Below are 17440 nucleotides of genomic sequence, written 5' to 3' on the forward strand. Positions count from 1 at the left end.
CATAATCTGCTTGAAAGCTCAGCTGCAGTGACCACATACATTAAACTGATGCAGGAGGCTGCCTCTAAGGCTACTGTAATATCCGTATCTGGAGGAAAAGGCAAAATGGTGCTGGATGAAGCTGGTGTTCATCGTCCAAAAGAACTGACACTTCATCATAGTTTCCATAATAAACAGACTTGTCAGATGACTGGAGAAATATAGCATGAAGAAATACATTTATGTTTGAGCCCTCGTCCTGATTTTGACCAAGGTCATCGTTTAAGTTTTTGTACAATATACAACCTAAGCAGTATTTGGGCCAAAAAAACCCCCAGCAACAAATAATATATGTAGTAGACCTTACAGGATATTTACTACAGGCAGTAACTTGTGGTGGCAACATTTTTGAATGCAAAAGGAAAAAACACACCGCCAAAATGAGGAATGGAACCTACCGCGAGCATGTTTAATTGGAAGATATCCCTTGTGTTTATTTTTTTTATTTTTATTTTTATCATCCATCCCCGGTTTTACACACACACACACACACACACACACACGTGGTCGTATTTAATAGGTGTGTGTGTGTGTGTGTGTGTGATTAAAGTGAGTTGGGCAAGGTTAAAGGAGGTCTGAATTTTTTTTTCCCAAAATCATCCCTACTCTTGGCCATGGGAATAATCATACCAAACTGGTATATAGTTTTCTATGTATAACTTCAAGATCTTTAGAAATTTCCTCAGCATAAGCTTGTTTTTATGTTTTCAGGTTGGAGTTGATTTCACTGGCTCCAATGGTGATCCCAAATCTCCCGACTCCTTGCACTATATCAGCCCAAATGGAGTAAATGAATATCTTACCGCAATATGGTGCGTGGGTAACGTGGTCCAGGACTATGACACGTAAGAGTCTCTCCTATTGCTTATGATTCTTTTATGTCCACTCGAGAAAGCATTTTTCTCCAAAAACATCACTTGTATGTTGAAGGCATTAAAATATTAACGTTATGACTAGTGTTGAGCATTCCGATACAGTGAATATCGGCCGATACCCGATATTTCAGTATCGGAATTCCGATACTTAATTCCGATACTTTTATAATATCGAATACCGGAATCGGAAGTTCCCATAATGCCTGCGCTCTGCAGTGTCTCTGAAGGATGACAAGCTGGATGGCAGCGCTCAGCTGCGATCCAGCTTGTCATCAGAATGCCATCCCAGCGTGGGAGAATTCTCCTGATTGTTTAAAAGCCGGCGCGCGGTAAAAAGCCGCCGGCTTTTAAACAATCACGCAGCCCCATACTGCTTCCCCGCAGCCTCCCACCCCGATCCTCCGCTCCCCTCGCCACCTCCCATCCCGATCGTAAATTAGGACCGGGCGGGGAGCGCAGCACCAAGGAGCGAAGGACCCGGGCGGGGAAGCCGGCAGTGAAAAGACTTCACCGCCGGCTTTCCCGTTCTGTGCTGCGCTTTCCCGCCGGTTATTTCAAATGAACAGCTGAGGTATCAGGTGATGCCGATCAGCTGTTCATTTGAAGTAGCCGCGGTGCCCTCAGAGGGTTCATGTGAGTTCATGCTTGACTGCATGAACTCACATCAACTTTCCCACGGCCGCACAGGTCAGCCTCACCTCCCGGACCCGTCATGATTAGTGTGTGCGGGGTGTGTGTGTGTGCGGGGTGTGTGTGTGTGCGGGGTGTGTGTGTGTGCGGGTGTGTGTGTGCGGGTGTGTGTGCGGGTGTGTGTGCGGGCAGACATAGGCCGATGTGACACTACTACTCCCATCGGCCTATGTCTGTCCCCCGTCCACTCCTGCCAGCAGGATCAGCTCGATGGGAGCAGTAGTTCCCATCAGCCTGATCCTGCTATTTAAATTGCCCTACTGTGTCCCCAATAAATGTTAAATACATGTCATTGGTGGCCAGTGGTTACCTAAAAGAAATTAGTTCATACATTACCTGTCCCCGCCGATCGCCACCTAAAATAAAGTAAAAAATAAAAAACTACACCTATACTCACCAAGACACCTAATTCCCCGAAGCCATCGATCTCCTGTAATAAAATATAAAATAATAAACCACAACCTTATCCTTACCCCTCCGTAGTAGTCCACGAGTGTCCCACGAAGATCTCCAGTTCAGAGCAGCCACATAGAATGTGACCGCTCTGAACCGCTGCCGCCGCTAGAATGACGGGGCCGTAAGGGTTCACCGGAGTTCAGGCAGCGCTGCTCCGGTTAGCTCCTTTACGGCACTGCTGTATCGTGAGAAATTCCCACGGTACAGCACTGCCGTAAAGGAGGTCTCCGGAGCTGCGCTGCCTGAATGCACTCCGGTGACCTCAGTCAGTGGCTCCCGCTGCCGGGAGCGTACGTGTTCCCGGCAGCGTGAGCTTACAGCAGCCATGCACAGCTGTCACCATCTCCAGATGTGACAGCTGTGCATGGGAGATCAGCGCAGGAACGTGGACAGGTAACTATTTTTTTTTTAGTAAACTAAGAATTAAATAAAATGGTGTTTTATTTCAAATAAATTATTTTTTTCTGGGTGTAGTGTGTTTTTTCTTTTTAACACTTTGTAGGTTAGTAATGGGGGTGTCATATAGACGGCCATCATTACTAACCTGGGCTTCATGGCAGCTGGCGCTGACATGAACCCCACCACTATTACCCCCTGCCACCGCACCAGGGCAGCGTGGAAGAGCGAGGCTAAGTGCCAGAATTGGCGCATCCTATGGATGCGCCATTTCTGGGGCGGCTGACGGCTGGTGTTTCTAGCCTGGGAGGGGGCCAATATTCATGGCACCCTTCCTGAGCTATTAATATCAGCCCCCAGCTGTCTGCCTAGCCTTTGCTAGCTATTAAAATAGAGGGGACCCCACGTCATTTTTTTTTGGGGGGTCCCCCATTTTAATAGCTAGTAAAGGCTAGGTATTCAGCTGGGGGCTGATATTAGTAGCCTGGGAAGCTCCGTGGGTTTTACCCCCTTCCCAGGCTTCAAACATCTGCCCCAGCCGTCTGCTTAACCTCCGCTAGAGACTAAAATTATGGGGGATCCCACGCCATTTTTTTTTTAAATAAATCCTTTATTTTAACACTAAATGACATTTGAGGACTTAATAAAGATGCAGTCCCTAAATTATTATTTATTTTTTAATAAATTTTTCCCAAAACTTTTGACGTGGGCTTCGCCATATTTTTGTATGCCAGCCAGGTACAGCATCCAGCTTCTATGAACGCGCCATTTTCCGGGGCGGCCGCGGACTGCAATTTTCAGCGGGGGGGGGGAGGGGAGGGCAAAAAGCTTGGGCCTCCCTGCGCTGCAGATTCCATCCCCCAGCTGCCTAGTTGTACCTGGCTGGACACAAAAATAGGGAGAAGCTCCACGTTTTTTTTTTTTTAATTATTTCATGAAATTCATGGAATAATTAAGAAAAAAAGGGCTTCCCTATATTGTTGTGTCCGGCTAGGTACAAATAGGCAGCTGGTGGTTGGGGGCAGCCCGTTCCTGCCTGCTGTACCTGGCTGGACACAAATATAGTGTGAAGCCCCACGTCAATTTTTTTTTAATTATTTCAGGAAATTCATGAAATAATTAAAAAAAAATTATGTGGGGCTTCGCCCTATAATTGTGTCCAGCCAGGTACAGCAGGCAGGAACGGGCTGCCCCCAACCACCAGCTGCCTATTTGTACCTAGCCGGACACAACAATATAGGGAAGCCCTTTTTTTCTTAATTATTCCATGAATTTCATGAAATAATTTAAAAAAAAAATGTGTGGCGCTTCGCCCTATTTTTGTGTCCAGCCAGGTACAACTAGGCAGCTGGGGGCTGGAATCTGCAGCGCAGGGAGACCCAAGCTTTCTGGGTCCCACCCGCTGCAAATTGCAGTCCGCAGCCGCCCCGGAAAATGGCGCGTTCATAGAAGCGCCATCTTCTGGCGCTGTACCCAACTCATCCAGGGCCCTGGTGCGGTGGCTCACTGGGTAATAAAGGGGTTAAGGCCAGCTTGGCATTATCAGCTGGCCCTAAGCCCGAAATTCATGGGGTCACGCCAATATTAGACATGACCGCCATGAATTTCTAGTAAAGTATTTAAAAAAAACACAAACACCCAGAAAAAAGTCCTTTAATTGAAATAAAGACACAATTCTTTATTGTTCTAAATTAAACCATACTTACCGCCACACCCATTCCAGCTGAAGCCAACGATCTCCTGCAATAAAAGTAAAATAATAAAGCAACCTCATCCTTACCTTTCCATGGTTCCCAGGACAGCTTCAGCTCTGCTACATCGAGATGACAGGCTGGACCGCAGCAGAACGCTGCCATCCAGCCTGTCATCCCGCGGACACTGAGAAGCGCAGGCATGCTTGCGCTCCTCAGTGTCTTTCTGTGACGTCATCCAGATGAGCCGAGGTCATGTCCAATGAACTCAGCTCACCTCATGCACGTCACTGACAGCGTGGGAAAATTCTCCTGCACTCAGCGCTTCAGCGTGAGAATTCTCCCACGCTGTCAGTGACGTGCATGAGGTGCGCCGAGTTCATGGGACATGACCTCACCTCATGCACGTCACTGACAGCGTGGGAAAATTCTCACGCTGAAGCGCTGAGTGCAGGAGAATTCTCCCACGCTGTCAGTGACGTACATGAGGTGAGCCGAGTTCATTGTCGGCTCATCTGGATGCCGTCACAGCCAGACACTGAGGAGTGGAAGTATGCCTGCGCTTCTCAGTGTCTGCGGGATGACAGGCTGGATGGCAGCGTTCTGCTGCGGTCCAGCCTGTCATCTCGATGTAGCAGAGCTGAAGCCGTCGTGGGAGCCATGGAAAGGTAAGGATGAGGTTGCTTTATTATTTTTCTTTTATTGCAGGAGATCGTTGGCTTCAGCTGGAATGGGCGTGATGGTAAGTATGGTTTAATTTAGAACAATAAAGAATTGTGTGTTTATTTCAATTAAAGGACTTTTTTCTGGGTGTTTGTGTTTTTTTTAAATACTTTACTAGAAATTCATGGTGGTCATGTCTAATATTGGCGTGACCCCATGAATTTCGGGCTTAGGGCCAGCTGATAATGCCAAGCTGGCCTTAACCCCTTTATTACCCAGTGAGCCACCGCATCAGGGCCCTGGATGAGTTGGGTACAGCGCCAGAAGATGGCGCTTCTATGAACGCGCCATTTTCCGGGGCGGCTGCGGACTGCAATTTGCAGCGGGTGGGGCCCAGAAAGCTTGGGCCTCCCTGCGCTGCAGATTCCAGCCCCCAGCTGCCTAGTTGTACCTGGCTGGACACAAAAATAGGGCGAAGCTCCACGTTTTTTTTTTTTTTAAATTCATGAAATTCATGGAATAATTCAGAAAAAAAGGGCTTCCCTATATTGTTGTGTCCGGCTAGGTACAAATAGGCTGCTGGTGGTTGGGGGCAGCCCGTTCCTGCCTGCTGTACCTGACTGGACACAAATATAGGGCGAAGCCCCACATCAATTTTTTTAAATTATTTCATGAATTTCCTGAAATGATTTAAAAAAAATTGACGTGGGGCTTCGCCCTATATTTGTGTCCAGCCAGGTACAGCAGGCAGGAACAGGCTGCCCCCAACCACCAGCTGCCTATTTGTACCTGGCCGGACACAACAATATAGGGAAGCCCTTTTTTAAAAAAATTATTTCATGAAATAATTAAAAAAAAATTGACGTGGGGCTTCGCACTATATTTGTGTCCAGCCAGGTACAGCAGGCAGGAATGGGCTGCCCCCAACCACCAGCTGCCTATTTGTACCTGGTTGGACACAACAATATAGGGAAGCCCTTTTTTTCTTAATTATTCCATGAATTTCATGAAATAATTTAAAAAAAAAATGCGTGGGGCTTCGCCCTATTTTTGTGCCCAGCCAGATACAACTAGGCAGCTGGGGGCTGGAATCCGCAGCGCAGGGAGACCCAAGCTTTCTGGGCCACCCCCGCTGCAAATTGCAGTCCGCAGCCGCCCCAGAAAATGGCGCGTTCATAGAAGCGCCATCTTCTGGCGCTGTACCCAACTCATCCAGGGCCCTGGTGCGGTGGCTCACTGGGTAATAAAGGGGTTAAGGCCAGCTTGGCATTATCAGCTGGCCCTAAGCCCAAAATTCATGGGGTCACGCCAATATTAGACATGACCACCATGAATTTCTAGTAAAGTATTTAAAAAAACACAACACCCAGAAAAAAGTCCTTTAATTGAAATAAACACACAATTCTTTATTGTTCTAAATTAAACCATACTTACCACCACGCCCATTCCAGCTGAAGCCAACGATCTCCTGCAATAAAAGTAAAATAATAAAGCAACCTCATCCTTACCTTTCCATGGCTCCCACGACAGCTTCAGCTCTGCTACATCGAGATGACAGGCTGGACCGCAGCAGAACGCTGCCATCCATCCTGTCATCCCGCAGACACTGAGAAGCGCAGGCATACTTCCACTCCTCAGTGTCTGGCTGTGACGGCATCCAGATGAGCCGAGGTCATGTCCAATGAACTCCGCTCACTTCATGTACGTCACTGACAGCGTGGGAAAATTCTCCTGCACTCAGCACTTCAGCGTGAGAATTTTCCCACGCTGTCAGTGACGTGCATGAGGTGAGCTGAGTTCATTGGACATGACCTCACCTCATGTATGTCACTGACAGCGTGGGAGAATTCTCACGCTGAAGCGCTGAGTGCAGGAGAATTTTCCCACGCTGTCAGTGACGTGCATGAGGTGAGCTGAGTTCATTGGACATGAACTCGGCTCATCTGGATGACGTCACAGAGAGACACTGAGGAGCGCAAGCATGCCTGCGCTTCTCAGTGTCTGTGGGATGACAGGCTGGATGGCAGCTTTCTGCTGCGGTCCAGCCTGTCATCTCGATGTAGCAGAGCTGGAGCTGTCCTGGGAACCATCGAAAGGTAAGGATGAGGTTGCTTTATTATTTTTCTTTTATTGCAGGAGATCGTTGGCTTCAGCTGGAATGGGCGTGATGGTAAGTATGGTTTAATTTAGAACAATAAAGAATTGTGTCTTTATTTCAATTAAAGGACTTTACTCTGGGTGTTTGTGTTTTCTTTTAACTTTGACTATGGGGTTAGTAATGGGGGTGTCTTATAGACGCCTCTCCATTACTAACCTGGGCTTGATGTCAGCTGGCATTATAAGCTGACATCAACCCCAACCCTATTACCCCCTGCCACCGCACCAGGGCAGCGTGGAAGAGCGAGGCTAAGTGCCAGAATTGGCGCATCCTATGGATGCGCCATTTCTGGGGCGGCTGACGGCTGGTGTTTCTAGCCTGGGAGGGGGCCAATATTCATGGCACCCTTCCTGGGCTATTAATATCAGCCCCCAGCTGTCTGCCTAGCCTGTGCTAGCTATTAAATTAGGGGGGACCCCACGTCATTTTTTTGGGGGGGTCCCCCATTTTAATAGCTAGTAAAGGCTAGGTATTCAGCTGGGGGCTGATATTAGTAGCCTGGGAAGCTCCGTGGGTATTACCCCCTTCCCAGGCTTCAAACATTTGCCCCAGCTGTCTGCTTAACCTCCGCTAGAGCCTAAAATTAAGGGGAACCCCACGCCAATTTTTTTTTAAATAAATCCTTTATTTTAACACTAAATGACAAGTACAGTAATCAACACTGTCACTGTACTTCATATATATGTGACTGACATGTTTCTATCTATCTAATCTATGTGTGATTCTCTATTCCTTCTATTCTAAATTGTCGGGTACAGATGCTGAATTGCCGGCCGGCTTTCTTAAAGAGACGGTGCATGAAAACACTATTATTTTTTTAAATAAATCCTTTACACTAAATGACAAGTTCTGTAAGCAACACTGTCACTGTACTTCTTATATATGTGACTGACATGTTTCTATCTATCTAATCTATGTGTGAAGCTCTATTCTGTCTGTTATAAATTGTCGGGTACAGATGCTGAATTGCCGGCCGGCTTTTTTAAAGAGACGGTGCACGAAAACACTAATATTTTTTTTAATAAATCCTTTACACTAAATGACAAGTACAGTAAGCAACACTGTCACTGTACTTCATATATATGTGACTGACATGTTTCTATCTATCTAATCTATGTGTGAAGCTCTATTCTTTCTGTTGTAAATTGTCGGGTACCGGTGAATGCCGCTGATGAATTGCCGGCTTTTCATGTCATTCTACATTATTCTTAGTTGTTTTACTTCATGTAGAATTAACCTACAAGGAAAGAAAGGGTTTATTTTCATTCCGATATTTGTGTCCCATTGACTTGCATTGGTTTCCGGTATCGGAATCGGCGATATCCGATACTTTTTGGGTATCGGCCCGATCCAATCCGATACGATATTTCCTGATATCGGAAGGTATCGCTCAACACTAGTTATGACATAATCAGATGAATGAGATCCTTTTTTTATGTCTGACTGCCACAAACCGTAAACTGGTGCTGATTACCAGGGTACTGATTACCATGTAAAACCCAGCTTTGTAATTCTGCATCTGGAGAGAACGGAGGGGTCCACCAGGGATTATATTCATTCAATATATTGATCTTTTTTATGTTTTTTGCACTTGACCTAGTTTTGTATGATATTAAGGCATTCTGTAATAATTCCTGTTTTCAGAGACAAACAGTTTCCAGCTTTTGGATTTGGAGCCCAGGTCCCACCAAACTGGCAGGTAAGAGGATTGTAGTCATTTTTGCTTTTTTTTTTCACACTAGATGTATTCTAACCTATTGAAAGTTTATCTGTCTTGTACTGTAATATTCACTTAAAGGGTATTCTGGCCATTGATCTTTTAGAACATTCGGGAATCCCCTGCTATTAGAGGCAAGTCAGCCAACTCGGGGATGAAAGGGACCGCAAGACGGGTAGTGAGCTATGAAAAGCTATGTCTATGTAAATTGCAGAAGGAAAGAATAGTGGCGCTTCTGTTTTTTCCCATAAAGCCCATAGACTTGAATAGCGAGGGAAATACATATGCTTGGCTGGTTCTCTGGTGCTGCTGATTATTTTTCTTCTATTTACAAATAAGTCCTAAATATCAATGGATGTTACAACATCTTTTACCAAAAATATGCAAAGTACTACTTGGTTTGGCACCAGCAATGGCATCTTGCATTTCTATGCAGGTGACATCTACATGAAGTGGTATATGTATTACCAGTATGTATCTTCTTATTTTGCAACACAGAAAAAAAATAATAATTTGTCTCTAAAGTACAGCAGCCATAAGCCGAGAAGAAAAAGCGATAGCCTTAGGGCTCACTAGAAATGTTATGTGCCCACGATGCAGAAATGAAGCGGAAAATTTCTGCATTTCTGCATCTCCCTGGCAGAAAAAACGCATGCAGATTGTACATGCTTTTTTCCTGCCAAATACATGCGGATTTGAAGCGTTTTCACATGCGGGTTGACAAGCGCTTTCCAGGCGATTTTAGCATCACTTGGAAAGTGCTTGACAACTAGGTCACTCTATATAAATCCATGCAACCGGCATGGATTTATATAGTGTGACCGTAAGAATGTTTAAAAATAAAAAAATAAACCTATACTCGCCCTCTGATGGCCCGGCATGTGTAGCTGCGCTCCCTCCTGTCTGCCGGCTGATCGCGGGACACTGCACTGAAGGGCCTGCGGTCACATGACTGTGACGTCACCGCAGGTCCTTCAGTCCTGTCCGCAAGCAAAGGGAAGGAGACCGGGGGCCGTCAGAAGGTGAATATAAACTTCATATTTTATTTTATTCTTTTTTTTACAGGTAAAATGGTACCCAGGTCTGGATGAGTCTCCTCTCCTCCAGAACTGGGTACCATCCGCACATTGAAACGCATATAATCCGTGAGTACAAATGTACTGACACGGATTAGGTGCGTCTCAATGCAAGTCAATGGCGGCGATTACGCCGGGCTTCCGCAAAATTAATGGACATGCTGCGGATTTTCGCTGCGGAAAAATCCACAGCATGAGCATAGAACTTGCGGAATCCCCTTGGGGACCATGGGGAGCGGATTACCTAGCGTTTAACAAAGCGTTTATGCTGCGGAAATTCCGCAGCATATACGCTTGAACAACGCTACGTGGGCACTTAGCCTAAGGATGAGATCATAAATCTCCTCCATTTAAGTTTGTTTAGCTTCTTTAATTACTTTCTACAGAAGATTCCAGTGCGCAGTAAGGCTCCCTTCACAAGTCTGCTTGAAAAAACGTACGCGTGAGACGGTCCATTTTTACTATACGTGTGGTTTTCTTTTGCCCGTATGTGTGTACCATCCGTGTGTCGTCCATGTAACACGTAGCAGAATAGAAATGACAGATTTTTAGGTGTTTAAGATGTGCAAAGAGATAGCTAATAGATAAATACATATCCATGAGATATAGAATTAGTGACGTGTGGGTAGCTTACTGTACATGTATTAGCCAAATAAATGAAAAAAATGATGTGAGGTCCCTCCTATTTTTGATGACCAGCAAAGGTAAAGCAGACAGCTGAGGGCTGATATCAGGCTAGGAAGGTCTATGGATATTGAGCCCTTCCCAGCCTAAAAATACAGGCAATCAGGCTCTTCCCGATTGCTCTGGTGCAGTGGCAATCGGGGTAATAATAGTTGGGGTTAATAACAGCTGTGATTTTGTAAAAAAAAAAAAAAAAAAAATCACAGCTGGCATCAAGCCCTGGTATTAGTAATGGAGAGGTGTCTATCAGATTATAATAGGTGTACGTGTCTCTGGTACGTGTGAAAACAGACATCACGTACCGGAAACACTGACGTGTGAAGGGGGCCCCACAAGGTCTCACCTTTAACCCCAGGGCCGGCTCCATGTTTTTGTGGGCCCCTTTTAACACATACCACGATTCATGATGTATGGATACCGCAGAGAAAAAAAAAATAAATGTGTATATATATATATATATATATAATATTAGTACAGACCAAAAGTTTGGACACACCTTCTCATTTAAAGATTTTTCTGTATTTTCATGACTTTGAAAATTGTACATTCACACTGAAGGCATCAAAACTATGAATTAACACATGTGGAGATATATACTTAACAAAAAAAGTGTGAAACAACTGAAAATATGTCTTATATTCTAGGTTCTTCAAAGTAGCCACCTTTTGCTTTGACGACTGCTTTGCACACTCTTGGCATTCTCTTGATGAGCTTCAAGAGGTAGTCACCGGAAATGGTCTTCCAACAATCTTGAAGGAGTTCCCAGAGATGCTTAGCACTTGTTGGCCCTTTTGCCTTCACTCTGCGGTCCAGCTCACCCCAAACTATCTTGATTGGGTTCAGGTCTGGTGACTGTAGAGGCCAGGTCATCTGGCGTAGCACCCCATCACTCTCCCCCTTGGTCAAATAGCTCTTACACAGCCTGGAGGTGTGTTTGGGGTCATTGTCCTGTTGAAAAATAAATGATGGTCCAACTAAACGCAAACCGGATGGAATAGCATGCCGCTGCAAGATGCTGTGGTAGCCATGCTGGTTCAGTATGCCTTCAATTTTGAATAAATCCCCAACAGTGTCACCAGCAAAGCACCCCCACACCATCACACCTCCTCCTCCATGCTTCATGGTGGGAACCAGGCATGTAGAGTCCATCCGTTCACCTTTTCTGCGTCGCACAAAGACACGGTGGTTGGAACCAAAGATCTCAAATTTGGACTCATCAGACCAAAGCACAGATTTCCACTGGTCTAATGTCCATTCCTTGTGTTCTTTAGACCAAACAAGTCTCTTCTGCTTGTTGCCTGTCCTTAGCAGTGGTTTCCTAGCAGCTATTTTACCATGAAGGCCTGCTGCACAAAGTCTCCTCTTAACAGTTGTTGTAGAGATGTGTCTGCTGCTAGAACTGTGTGGCATTGACCTGGTCTCTAATCTGAGCTGCTGTTAACCTGCGATTTCTGAGGCTGGTGACTCAGATAAACTTATCCTCAGAAGCAGAGGTGACTCTTGGTCTTCCTTTCTTGGGGAGGTCCTCATGTGAGCCAGTTTCTTTGTAGCGCTTGATGGTTTTTGCAACTGCACTTGGGGACACATTCAAAGTTTTCCTAATTTTTCGGACTGACTGACCTTCATTTCTTAAAGTAATGATGGCCACTCATTTTTCTTTACTTAGCTGCTTTTTTCTTGCCATAATACAAATTCTAACAGTCTATTCAGTAGGACTATCAGCTGTGTATCCACCAGACTTCTGCACTACACAACTGATGGTCCAACCCCATTTATAAGGCAAGAAATCCCACTTATTAAACCTGACAGGGCACACCTGTGAAGTGAAAACCATTTCCGGTGACTACCTCTCCAAGCTCATCAAGAGAATGCCAAGAGTGTGCAAAGCAGTCATCAAAGCAAAAGGTGGCTACTTTGAAGAACCTAGAATATAAGACATATTTTCAGTTGTTTCACACTTTTTTGTTAAGTATATAATTCCACATGTGTTAATTCATAGTTTTGATGCCTTCAGTGTGAATGTACAATTTTCATAGTCATGAAAATACACAATAATCTTTAAATGATATAATATATCATATATATTATGAAAGATTCCACTTCTTACATTACATGAGGGATATCTATTGCAAATAATTCTACATACAGTATTACGGGCACCACTGCACTGTGACTGCTAAGCAGAGGACGCGGTGGAAAGACGTCATTGCGCCCTCTGACTTGAGACGTCACAGTGCAGCAGCCGCGAATGTTACAGGACCTGCTGCGGAGGCACGGGGAGAGGTAAGTATTGTGCCAGGGCCCTGAGCAAACGGAGAAGGGGGGGGGGGGGGCGGGCGTTGGCGCTGGCACCGCTCTTCTCCGCTCACAGGTCCCATAGCTCGCCGGGGTGCCCGACGGCGAGTGCGCCCCGCCTGCTCAGGACCCCAGCACTTGCCCGGGTGTGCCGAGCCTGAACCCTTTCTGTCCAATGACTGACATAGCCCGTCATGAGCAGTGTCCCCGCACCCAGATCACTGTGATCGGCCAGTCAATCTGACTGACAGATCACAGCATGATCGCGCAGGGGATGCTGAAATATCAGCCCTGCCCAATCAGAGCAAGAGCTCGGGACTGCCAGTTGCTGAACTCCTGCACTAGCAACCAGCAGCGGTGCCCGCACCGCCCCTGGCTGTTAACCCCCTAAATGCTGCGATCGAGAGTGATCGCAACATTCAGGAGGTTGGCAGTGGGACGGGAGCTCTGGCTTCAGATCGATGCCTCAGCGATGACTATCATTGCCATGGTGACCCCCGGGTCACCAAGCTTTCAGTATTGGTATAATGCACTGCAATGCTAGTGCATTGCAATACATTATACCTGTGAAAGTCCCATAGAGGGACTATGTGAAAACATTTTTATAAAACTAATGAAAAAATATTTAAAATTAATAAAAAATATTCCACTAATAAATACACATTTTTAGGTCTAAAAATAAAAAAAGTACAAATTTGGTATCGCTGCGTCTGGAACAACCAAATCTATAAAAATGTCACACTAGTTAACCTCTTTAGCGAACGTCATGAAAGGTCCCCCAAAAATAGCAAACTATGCTTGATCATCATACTACTGTAAAAATGTGGAATAAAACACGATCAAAGACTAATATAGATTAAAATGGTATTGCTGAAAATGTCATCTTGTCCTGCCAAAAAACAAGCTGCCGAAAAATAAAGTTATAGCTCTCAGAATAAAGCAATGCAAAAATTAATATTTTTTTTCTAAAAAAAAAAAAGTTTGTGTAAAAGCGCCAAAACACAAAAAAACTATATAAATGTGGTATCACTGTAATCATACTGACCCAAAGAATAAATCTGCCTTATCAATTTTACCACAAACATGACTGCATTAAAAAAAAAAACATTCCTGAATTGTTTTTTGTTCATTCTGCCTCCTCAGGAAGCGATCAAAAAATGTCATGTGCCTGAAAATGGTACCAATAAAAACATCAACTTGTCCCAGCAAAAACCAAGCCCTTACATGACTGTCGGCCGAAATATGGAAAAATTATAGCTCTCAAAATATGGCAATACAAAAACCTAGTTTTTGCAAAAAAAAAATCTTTTAGTGTGTGTCAGCAACCAAACCTAAAAATCCAATATAAATCTGGTATCGCTGTAATCGCACTGACCCAATGAATAAAGTCGTCTATTCCCTTATAGCACATGAGGAATGGCATAAAAAATAGATAAAACTAATTCTTCATCTGCTGTTGATTTATTTATTCTGCCTCCCAAAGATCGCAGTAAGGCTCGGGTCTCATTTATCCTGCGCTCTACGCCGAGCGCTTACACCGGGGTTTCCGTGTAAGTCTCTGAAATATGTGATTCAGACGGAACCCCCAGCGGAAGATTCCTTGTAATGAGACACCGTGGATGCCGTCTGGCCTGTGATCCCACGGTGTCCTTCTTTTTATTAGGAGTGAATAAAAGTGTGGTCAGCCACAGTTTTGTGTACCTCTGAAAAGGACACCACTGAACAGAGGCCAGACTGAGTTCAGGGTAACTCTGCTGCTTCATTATATTGAATGGATCCCTCAGGGGTTGCATGTGAATCGCGTCACTCGGAGATTTAGATGGAAACCCCGATATAAGTGCTCAGCGTAGAGCGCCGGATAAATGTGATCCGAAATGTTATGTAAAATGTTCCCAATAAAAGCTTTAACTCAATCCACAAAAAAAGTAAGTCCCCACTCAGCTCCATCATCTGTTATCGGAAATATAGGGGGCTTCCACGTTACTGGTAGTATAATGGCTCTGGAAAAGCACTATGGCTCCTCACTCCCCAAAAGAAATTCAGCGAATTCTGCGATCCTAAATCCAAATGCCCCCTCCCTTCTGAGCTCCACAGTGTGCCTAAACCGTAGTTAGGTTCCACATGTTTGGCAGGGGCATAATTTCCAAAATGGGGTCACTTGAGGGGGGATTCTGCTCGCCTTGCACTTAGGGGCTGTGTATATGGAGTCCGCAAACTATTCTAGGAAAATCTGCGCTCAAGGAGGCAAATAGCGCTTCGTACTGTACAGCCACATATGGGAGGACAAATTTTGGTGCCATTTTTACCCATTTCCTCTTGTGAAAATGTAAACCTGGGGGTTCAAGGTGCTCACCACACATCTAGATACATTCCTTGAGGGGTCTAGTTTCCAAACTTGTGGGGGGTTTCTACTGTTTAGGCACATCAGGGGCTCTCCAAACGCGACATGCTGTCCGCTCTCGATTCCAGACAATTTTGCATTCAAAAAGTCAAATGATGCTCCTTCCCTTCCGAGCCCTGCCATGCGCTCAGTGTTTTTCCTCCACGCATGAGGTATCTGCGTACTCGGGAGAAATTGAACACTAATTTTTGGTGTCCATTTTTTTCCTGTTACTCTTGTGAAAATAAAAAAATTTGGGTCTAAAGTAAAATTTGAGTGAAAAAAGTTAAATGTTAATTTTTTACTTCCACATTGCTTCAGTTCCTGTGATGCAACTGAAGGGTTAATAATAAACTTCTTGAATGTGGTCTTAAACACCTTGAGGGGTGCACTTTTTAGAATGGTGTCACTTTTTTGAGTCTTTTTTGTCTTCGACCCCCTCAGTCACTTCAAATGTGATGTGGTCCCTTAAAAAAAAAAAAAAAAAAAAAAAAAAATGGTTTTGTAAATTTTGTTGGAAAAGAAAAATTGCTGGTCAACTTTTAAACGTTATAACTTCCTAACAAAAAAATAAAAATTGTTTAAAAAATTGTGCAGATTTAAAGTAGACACATGGGAAATATAGGAAATGTTATTTATTGACTATTTTGTGTGACATAATTCTCTGATTTAAGGGAATAAAAATTCAAAGTTTGAAAATTGTGAAATTTTTACTTGTTTTTTTCACAAATAAACGCAAGTCATATCGAAGAAATTTTACTACTACCATGAAGTACAATATGTCTTGAAAAAAAACAGTCTCAGAATCAGTGGGACCCATTGAAGCGTTCCAGAGTTATTACCTCATAAAATGACACTGGTCAGATTTGAAGAATGAGGCCCGGTCATTAACCTACAAAGTGGCTCTGTGCTTAAGGGGTTAATACTCATTTTGTCCTTTGAGTTATTACATTTACTAAAAACTTGTCTTTAACTTTCAGGTATCCCATGAGTTCGCCCTAAACTTCAACCCCAACAATCCTTATTGTGCAGGTAAGATGCCCGTAAGCATTATTCCACCATTAGTTGAATAGATACTCGAGGCTAGAAATGCAAATTTTCTGTGTTTGTCTAAAGGACAAAAAATGTCTCTCCGGAAGAACATAGCCAATTATTTTACATAGTAATACAAGGTTGTCACAGGACGTATGACTACAACCAGGCCAAGAAGAGTAAGTGGGGGCCGGCGCCATCTATAGCAGCTATATCTTGCTTGCATTTGCAATAACAGCCCAGCATTGTGGTTGTAATAAAATTGGCTGCTCATTTGGGGGAAATGAGGCTTGGAAAAAGCTTCCTCTGGGGCTCGAAGGGTTCCAGCTTCGCTACTCTGGAAATATATGTTAAGAGTTCGTTGTAGGTTTAGTATTCTTTCTTTCGGAGACCTGTAGGAACACAAACATCCCCCAACTGCTTATTTACTGGTGAAATGTGTACACATTTTCCACTGAGGACGTTGTTTTATAATGCATTTGTCATCAGGTATACAAGGCATTGTGGATGCATACCGACAAGCTTTGCCACAGGTCCGTCTGTATGGCCCAACAAACTTCTCTCCAATAATTAACCATGTGACCAGGTTTGCGGCTGCAGGGGCACAACAGAAAACTGCATCTGTAAGTATATGATTACATTTGTAGAAAAAATTTTGTTGCACTTTTAAAGGGATTATCTGAGAAAACCCAGAGAGCCTGATTCATCAAAACTTTCACGCCAGAATTCTGGCATAACAGCTTTGAAAAGTCGCAAAATTTTGGCACAACTCGGAGCTGCACTTTAATATTGTGACAGTTGGCAGTTTCTCCCAGCTCTGCTGAAGTGGGCTCCGCTGGGGCAGGACCGAGGTGTGGTGACCGCTGCTTGTTAAATTCATGCCTAGTGGCCGCATTCCCTACAACACAAATCTTATTTCTGCAGGGGCTGGAGTAGGACTTGTGGCAAGGTGCACACCACTCATCCCTTGCTTCTGATTCATGAAGTGGCGTACGTCACTTCATGAATCAGGAGGGTCTGACTTCATCATGGCCCCTCAATAAGAACGCCAATCAATCGTAATGAATCAGAGCCATAGTTCTCAGTAGCTGTACCACTGCTGTTCAAATTGGAGGTGCTGCCAGATACCACTCATGAACAATGGTGACCTGTTGTACCAAACCAGATTGGTGCTGTTTCAGGAGAAAGAAAGCATTTTTGTCTTTACAATTTTAAATGCTACTTTACATTCTCTAATTTATTTGGACGATATGATCAACACAAGTCCTCCGGAAAAGGCTGTGGTTCG

The 17440-nt window shown here is 44.4% G+C and overlaps 1 protein-coding gene across 2 annotated transcripts in view; it reads left to right on the forward strand.

Moving 5' to 3' along the window:
* The window catches only part of CPNE1 (copine 1), a 62266-nt gene that overhangs the window by 41695 nt on the left and 3131 nt on the right, over positions 1-17440 (forward strand). For both annotated transcript variants that reach the window (XM_073683717.1, XM_073683716.1), the window contains exons 11-14: positions 751-884; positions 8613-8667; positions 16101-16152; positions 16642-16775. In XM_073683717.1, the coding sequence (XP_073539818.1) occupies positions 751-884; positions 8613-8667; positions 16101-16152; positions 16642-16775 (375 nt within the window). The remainder of the gene's footprint in view (positions 1-750; positions 885-8612; positions 8668-16100; positions 16153-16641; positions 16776-17440) is intronic.

Source organism: Phyllobates terribilis, unplaced genomic scaffold, assembly GCF_046119375.1.
Source record: "Phyllobates terribilis strain yellow unplaced genomic scaffold, ASM4611937v1 Scaffold_5__5_contigs__length_657084704, whole genome shotgun sequence".
Taxonomy (NCBI): domain Eukaryota; kingdom Metazoa; phylum Chordata; class Amphibia; order Anura; family Dendrobatidae; genus Phyllobates; species Phyllobates terribilis.